The following is an 8783-nucleotide window of genomic DNA, read 5'->3' as shown; positions in this document are numbered from 1 at the left end:
ATAATAATCCTTCTCATTAGGTCTAGAACTTTGACCAGGTCGTTCTCTGGGAGACGACGAAGCACTCTCCTCATCAGACTCCGATCTACGACTGGTTGTTTGCCAGGTCTTCGAGGATGCTCCTCAGTCCATGGAGTATTTTCCTCAGGGATTTGGGGAAGTGTTCGTCCACTGGTTCCATGAAGATTAAGGGCAGCCATTGTTGCTAAGCAGAAGGCTTTTATGCTAAACGGTAAGAAGAATTGCTTAATGCTCTCAATGAAAGAACCAAACTATTGGCGTCGTTTTTCGTCAACTTAATTATGTATAGCAAATAAACAATTAAACAGGAAGAAAAGAAAAGAAAGATATTTTTATGTGGTTCAACAATTAAAATCTACCTACGTCCATGAGTCACTTTTATTAATATCAGCATTAAAGCTTAAAAATAAAAGCAATTTTCACAGAGTATTTCTCAGTACAAAATTGTGTGAGTACAAATGACCAAATCTAGGATACTTGTAGACTTGGTTACAAGAATATCTTCCCAACAGTTTAGGGAAGTTACAACGTATATTCAAATTTTAAATTCAAATGAAAATCTTAATCATAATACCAATTAAAGTGTGTTATTTAAATAAAGATCCCATAAAAATAGGGATTCACTACACGGGTTTAATAAATCCCAAAGAAATAGGGATTTCCCAACAGCTTCTCCATGTACAGGTTTAAGGCATCCTCGAGCTTGATCACTGCCCCAACATGCTTTCGAGATCACACATAGCTTCGAGCTCATCATTCCAGTTGTCGCTACCTCCTTACGTTGTTGGTCTTTCGATCCCATCTTTTAGGGAAGACTTTTGTTACCTTCAAGCCTACAACTCATGCTCGAGCGTTGATAATGGAACTCTGGAACTTCATAACAAATTATACAAATATAATGCTAATACTTGTTGGTCCCGAGCTTACACTTTACGAGCCTACATTTCGAGGTTGTTTATTTATTCTCAAATTTTTGATGTAACACATTGAATTGAATTAATTTTTTTTAATTTATTCTTAACATTTTTTCCAAATTTTTTATTATTTAATTTTTAATTTATTTTTTGTTACTTTCAATCATTTTATATTTGTTATCCAAAAAATAGGCGTGGATGACGTGGTAGACATTTTTAACACGTGGCTGACACCTGGCAAATGTTTTGTTTGACTATTGACCAGGGGGGTTCCCCTGGCATAACATTTGGATTTTATATACGACCAGCTTGGTCGTATACTCCGTATATTTTGAGAAGATCTTTTGCGATTGTAATCATATCTGAGATTATCTCCCATAATTCATGAGTATCCGATTATTTAGGAAAGAATATCTGTAACAAATTTATGTAATCCTCCTTGAGCTTATAAATAGAGAAGAAATAGCTCAAGAGAGGGACTTTTACCTTTTGGCTGATTTGAGTTTGTGCTTTACAAGAGAATTATAGCTATTATCTTTCGATTGTATTATTCATCCCACTAAGGCTTGTGAAACTCGAAGAACCCTAGTTCTTTGATCACTCATTTGAGAATTAATATCAATAATAGCTTAAGTGGACGTAGGTCATTACCAATTCGTGGGGCCGAACCACTATAATCTGTTGTGTCGTTTACTGTTCTTTCCATTAGATCTATTTCAATACCTTCCATCACATCAAGTATTTGACTCCGTGTCAGTTGACCAAAACAAGGGTCAACAATATTGTTAAAAAATATTTTATTTATTTTGTTTTCATAATATTTTTTAAAATAATGTATAATTTTTTGAAAATATATAGTATTTACTTTGATTCATATTCTTTTTATTTTAATTTTTTATATCTAAATATTTAAATTATATTTTATTTATATGTATTTTTTAGAATATGAAAAAGAAGGAAAAAATTATGCCTAAGTTAATAAAAAAAACTATATTTTATATTAATTTATTATAAAAATGAAGTGTCTAAATTAAATTTTGGGTGTTAATATAATGCCTCTTTTTATTTCATAAATAATTTTATAATTCTTTTTTATAAAGAAACATAAAATTAACAAATATATATTAAATTTCTCAACATAAATATCTTAAAAAGCCATTCTTTTTTCTGAATTATTTAAATTTTGAGCTTTTGATTGGACCAAGTGAAAGGATTCTAATTTATCGATTAAATGATGAAAGCAACGTTTGAAGCAAAAATTAAAAAAGGGAAAAATAAAAAAAAAACACTCTGTTAGCTGAGGGCGGCTTACAAACAAGTGGGTAAAGCAGTGGGCCCCACGTGAGATGACCGAGAGTGTAATGTTTTTGGACGGACGTGAGAACGCCCACGTTGCAGTCCATGACAAAACAATACTGTAGTGGCAAGTGGACCCTACGCGCAATTAAATAATCCCTCACAACAATTACAAAGGACCCACCCACCTCTCAAAACGACATCGTTTCCCACCGATAGAGTAAAATCACGCGCTTTATGAAAGAGGGTATAAACGAGGAGTGACATTTCCCGACAATCACTAATTAACACAAATGATTTATCCAAATTCAATAGATTAGATAACGAACGAGAGAGAGATGTAAACTTATCAACCCAACCATATTAGTATATAGTCAAATAATAAATAATAATAATAAAAAAAATACTAGTATACCAAACCAACGACCAGAACGAACACCATTGCCATAATTTTAGCAGAGATAATAATAATTACATAATTTTATTCAATTTTTCTTAAAATAAAAGTAGGGTTGAAGAGATCATGACTCCAAATTTAATTTTCATACATAATTATTTTTCATATTAATTATGGATTGTCTGGCAGATATGGAATTTATATGTATGCATTCTAGTGTATAATTATGAACATTATTATAGTATTGGTCCATAATTGCGGATTTTTAACTTAGTGAGCTAATAACTATAATGATAACATGTGGACTTTTGGAAGGTGATGCATTTCATAGACTTTTCATACATAAGTACTGCACAAACAATACACATGCTAGATGAGAAGGTAAAATTATCTATTGAGAGGTTCACGAATCACGATTAATCATTTTCATTGTATTACGTTGGACCACACTAAAAGAAACTATACTCCAAACTAGTCATAGCTGCCACCATCCAAATTATGTCTCTCATTCAAGAATTGAGAAACTTATTATGAAGCCAGAAGTTGTATTCACAAATCCAAAGTGAACTAACACTACAAGAAAACAAGCCATTACCGGCGGAGAAAACCGCCGGCAATAGTCAAGAAACTCGCCGGTAAAAGTATTACCGGCGGTTGCCGCCGGCAATAATCCGCCGGTAAAAACCGGTCGGTAAAAGTCATTATTACCGGCGGAACTAGCCTCCCGCCGGTAATAATATTATTACCGGCGGATCTCGCCGGCAATAATTTGGTCAGAATTCACGTCTGACCCATTAATACCGGCGGTCTCCGCCGGCAATAATCCGCCGGTAATAATAAAATATATTTTAAAAAAATAATTAATTTTTATAAATTATATATAATTAATATTAAATAACTAAACTTATAATTAAAAAAATTTAAAAATAAAATCAATATTATTTATATTAATAACCAAATTAAAAATACAACTTTAAAATACTAAAATTATCTTTTCAAAAAAAAAAAACATACACTTAAATTTAATAGTAAATAATAAAACCTAAACTAATTATTATTGTCTTCATCAAAATGTTCATTTAAAAAATCTTCAATATTCGTGCTTCGACTCAGACCTTCATGAGACTGTGGTGCTGGCGGCGAAGGATAATATGGTCGAGGCTGTGGACGAATCAAAGGAGACTGCTGTTGTTGTTGATTTGGAGAAGTGTAGTACTGCTGATTATAAACGGGCTGCTGTGTCGATCCTCCATAATGAGGATATACCGGCTGCTGCTGCATGAACGGCCCAAATTGACCATACATATGTTGTTGTTGCTGCTGCTGCGGTAATCCTCCAAACTGACTTCCCATAGGTTGTGTCTGAGGAAACTGGGAAGAAAGTCCAAACATATAATTAAAAAGTGGCGATTGAGAGGAACCACCAGATATGTTTGGAGAATTTTGTTGTGGTTGCTGTGGCATCGACGACGTCCCCGGGCTTTGATTAGACGTACTACCTTGTTGTTGAGAAGGTAAGAACTGCTGCAATAAAATTTCATAGCGTGGGTCATGGAGAGAAGAATCAGTCTGAAAATTTCCTGACTCGACTTTATCACGCATCTTAACCCACATCTCAGCCAAAACTCCCATCATCTCTGGAGTCACATTAGTAGGAACTTGTGACTGATTTTGGCTTGGACTTTGACTTGTGGAGCTAGATGCTGATTTCTTCCCTTTGCCTTTAGGCCTGTATCCCACTCCTATTTGATAATCAGACCTCGAGCCAAGAATTTTATCCATAACCTGATACTGTATTGATTTAGCAGTAGAACCTTCACTAGAAGAAGATTCAGAACCTGACCGACTACTTTGAATATTTTGCCTCTCCATCTCTTGGGTCATTTGTTCCTGCCAAAAGAAAATGTTAAAAAACCAATATTACTATAATTTAAGATCAATAAAGAAAGAAAAAACTTTAACTTACATGTAGTTCTTTGCAAGTTTCGCTAACCCAAGTCTTCGTAGATTTTTTTATATGAGTATCTTTCCAAGCATCAATAGCATGCTCATCAGGTTCATCCTACAAAATAATAGTGTTAGTTTAATTAATAATATAATAATATCAAATAAAGTTAAGTATTTTACTTACATATTCGTTACGGATCGCTGCCATTGATTTAGAGCCTTGCGTCGACAAATACTTCATTTCCTTTCTATTTTTCTTGTTCTGCGTGGATCGCGCTATAAACTTTGGGCTCAGAAACAAATCGACGATTTCTTTCCAGCTCTCCTTCGAGCACAAGTCAGGAATAGCATTGAGAGCACTATCCAAATCATTCAGATTTCCAGAATAATATTTTTGGAAATGAGAATGCCTAATATTCTTTCTCTCTGAATATCTTTTGCGCATCTCCGTATACAGAGTTCCCATAACTCTTTCAGGTTCTGGATGCCCATCGATATTATAGTAATACTAAAACAAAAATTGTTAGTTTAAATTTTTATAGACTAAAATGTATAATATAAAAAAATTAGGTATTTTTTTTTACCTTCATCTTTTGAACGACCTGGTCTTTATATTGCTGAGGAACATCTTTAAAATCTAAATAATGTCCCGGCAATAGTAATGTAACTTCAGTACTCAATTGACGAACAAAAGCTTGGTGCTCAGTACCAACCACTTTGTCTGTCGCTGGATCAAGTTGCAATTCAAGTGGTTTGCCAGCATCCCGCCTTCGTTTTTCAATATTAACATTACTGGCAGGGCCACGTCCCCTCCTTCTTGCAGGACGATCTATTAATTTGTTTAATACATAAAAATTAAAATATTAGTAAATCTTAAACATTTAAACAGATTGCGATTATAAAATTTAGATATTAACCTGACTCGCAAGTTGAGGGTATCCTGCTAGGATCTGTGGGGTCTTGACCACCACCATCTCCACCGTGATATGATACTATATCAGCTGACATGTCTCTTGTATTCATAAATATTTAAGATTTAATAATAAGAATAGAAATCAAATTTAAGATTTAATATCATCAAATTTAATTAAGTAATGAAATAACATTAAACAAAATCAATATCAACATAAATTGGAAAATACAAATCAAATTCAAATTTTTGTGTTTGTTACAAAGGTAATCATTACATAAAACTAATAATCACTATCACTTCCATCATTAACTAAATTAGCATTAACATCATCTTCACAAAAATCAATTAGTAAATCATCTTCTTCATCTAATTCTTCATTTGCTTCTTCATCTTCTAACTCGTGATCCTCTTGACTAACATTTAAATTTTGTATTGTACTAATGTCAATCGAATTTTGAGTAGGTAGCATAACCAACTCGCCGAGATCCACAGTCAACACAAAATTTGATGAGCTAATATCATGTACCACATCAATGTCTGAATTAGCTTCACAGTTCTCGACGTCCCAAATTTGTCGATGGTTTACCCCCTCAACCACTTTCCACTGATTTCCTCTAAGTAAATCATCGAGATAAAATACTTGTTTCGCTTGATTTGCAAGTATATATGGGTCATCCTTGTACCATTCCCCGCTAGTGTTTATACTAGTAATATTATTCTCTATAATTATTTTTTTCCTTCTTGGATCTGTATTAAACCACTTACACTTGAACAATGTCACAGAATATGTGCCAGTAAATGTTAACTTTAATACGTCTTCAAGTATTCCATAATAGTTAAAATCTTCTGTTCCAGCAACAAATACTCCACTGTTTTGAGTGCTCCTCTTTAAATCTCGTTTGGTTGACATAAATCGAACACCATTCACTATACAACCTTCGTAATAAGCTCCTAAATGATCTGATCCAGATGCTAAAGCTAGCAACTCGTCACCATTATCTAACGATCCAAGCTTTTGTAAGTCGTATATCTAAAAGAATAAATAAAATTATTATAAAATTGAAAACAATACTTAAAAGGATGAAAGAATATAGGGTAGGTTTTTTTTTTCACCTTCTTGTGAAACCATCGCTGAAAATATTTCTTATGTAAAATGTTATGATCTCCATCCTGATATTTCTGTTTGATTTCTTCTAAGTGTTCACTATAAATAAGAACAAAAATTTTGAATCAGTTGAAAGCATTTTCAATGCAATAAAAGCAACTTTTGGGAAGAAACTTACTCCAAATATTTCTGAATTTCAGGTGAATTGTTGTATATGTACCACTCTGCTTGTTCACGAGTCGCACGATCAAGAGGCTTTAGAGTTTCTTTTGTTATAGGTCGACATTGCGATTGAAATACAAAAAGATTTCTTAGTGTCACCTCATCTTCATTGCGATCAAGACGATTAAATCTTGTTTCAACACCTTTGAAATACATCGAACAAAATGTCAAAGCCTCATCTGCAACATAACCCTCGGCTATCGACCCTTCAGGACGAGCTTTATTTCCAACGTAATTCTTTAATTTTTTTCATGTATCTTTCAAAAGGATACATCCAACGCATAAATACCGGTCCACCCAGAATTGCTTCTTCAGGCAAATGTAAAATCAAATGCACCATTATATCAAAAAAGGCTGGAGGAAATATGAGTTCCATTTTACATAATATTATAATAAGATCTTTTTGTGCTTCTTCCATATCGCTAACCTTTATAGTTCTTGCACAAATTTGCCTGAAAAAGTTACATAACTCAGAAATGGTAGTCGATATACTCTTTGAAAGAAACTTGCGAACACCCACTGATAGTAATCGTTGCATTATTACATGACTGTCGTGGGACTTTAAACCGCTGATATTTGTTAAATCAGCATTTACTTTCTTCTTTAAATTGGAACAAAAATTATCTGGAAATTTCACATCTCGAATAAATTTACAAAACTGCATTCTTTGATCAGATGTGAGAACATAAGGGGCATGAGGCTTCATTAACTTTCCGCTGTCATCTTCATATATCCACAACGATTCCCTTACTCCAAACTTTTTCAAATCATGTCTTGCATTAGTGGTGTCCTTGGATTTATCATTATCCAAGATTGTGCCTAACAAACTATCACACACATTCTTCTCCACATGCATGACATCAATGTTGTGTTTTAAAGTGTTCGAAGACCAATAATCAAGCTCATAAAATATGCTTTTCTTCCTCCAATTTTGATCTTCTGCAATACGCCTACGTTTGACACCTCCAAACATCTCGTGTTTTCCAGGAACTTGTGGTACAAGTTTGTTTACTTGTTCTAATATTTCCTCACAAGTAAAACGTCTTGGTGGACGTCTTCTCTCGATTTGTCCGTCAAACTGAGTGTCTCTTCTCATTCGATGGTTACTTGGAAGGAATCTTCTGTGACCAATGTAGGATGTCTTACCGATCACTCGAACAGAAGTTGTGTCTTCATTACACGTCGGACAAGCTTTGTATCCCTGACCACTCCATCCAGATAAATAGCTACGAGCAGGAAAATCGTTAACTGTCCACAATAAGGTTGCACGCAACTTGAACATAGTGTTGGTTATACTATCTCTTGTATCGACACCATTAACCCACAACTCCTTTAACTCATCCACCAATGGTCTCAAGAATATATCCATGTCCTTTCCCGGTGATTTTGGTCCAGGAATAAGAATGGATAATATGAAATTATTATCTTTCATACACATCCAAGGTGGAAGATTGTAGTTAGCCAACACCACAGGCCACATACTATATGCTTGACTCATGTTGCCAAACGGATTGAAACCATCTGCAGCTAAACCTAAACGAACATTCCGAGGTTCACTAGCAAAATCAGGATGTTTGGCATCGAAATCCTTCCACGCTAACCCATCCACTGGGTGTCTCATTATCCCATCGTCTTTTGATTTCCCAGTATAGTGCCATAACATTTGTTTCGCTGTAAGTCTTGAACTGTACAGTCTTTTTAATCGAGGAGTCAATGGAAAGTAACGCATCACCTTATGTGGTACCTTTTTTCCATCCGTTTTTTCAGGAGAAATCCATCTACTACTTCCGCAAATTGGACAAGTCTCTTTAGTTGAATGCTCTTTGTAAAACAAACAACAGTCATGTTCACATACATGAATTGACTCGTACCCTAACCCTAATTTCTGTAATCTTTTTTTAGCCTCGTAGTAGGTTGATGGAATTTTATTTCCCTTCGGAAATGCAAGCTTTAGTAATTTCAGTAATT

The 8783-nt window shown here is 34.2% G+C and overlaps 1 protein-coding gene across 1 annotated transcript; it reads right to left on the bottom strand.

The window, feature by feature from the left end:
• Window positions 1–3675: 3675 nt before the first annotated feature.
• LOC133791971 (altered inheritance of mitochondria protein 3-like) lies at window positions 3676–5583 on the bottom strand. The gene is made up of 5 exons (XM_062229880.1): window positions 5493–5583; window positions 5160–5404; window positions 4760–5083; window positions 4595–4690; window positions 3676–4518 (listed from the first exon to the last, which is right to left on the bottom strand). The coding sequence occupies exons 1-5, from the start codon at window positions 5581–5583 to the stop codon at window positions 3676–3678; spliced, it is 1599 nt and encodes a 532-aa protein (XP_062085864.1).
• Between the last annotated feature and the right edge of the window lie 3200 nt (window positions 5584–8783).

Source organism: Humulus lupulus, chromosome 7 (assembly GCF_963169125.1).
Source record: "Humulus lupulus chromosome 7, drHumLupu1.1, whole genome shotgun sequence".
NCBI lineage: Eukaryota > Viridiplantae > Streptophyta > Magnoliopsida > Rosales > Cannabaceae > Humulus > Humulus lupulus.
This window is presented reverse-complemented; position numbering and strand designations above follow the sequence as displayed.

Coding starts and splice junctions, on each gene's coding strand:
- LOC133791971 (XM_062229880.1), bottom strand. CDS start 5,583: ATGTCAGCTGATATAGTATCATATCACGGTGGAGATGGTGGTGGTCAA. Junction 5,084..5,159: donor AGGTCGTTCAAAAGATGAAG/GTAAAAAAAAAT, acceptor TTTTTGTTTTAG/TATTACTATAATATCGATGG. Junction 4,691..4,759: donor CAGCGATCCGTAACGAATAT/GTAAGTAAAATA, acceptor ATTATTTTGTAG/GATGAACCTGATGAGCATGC.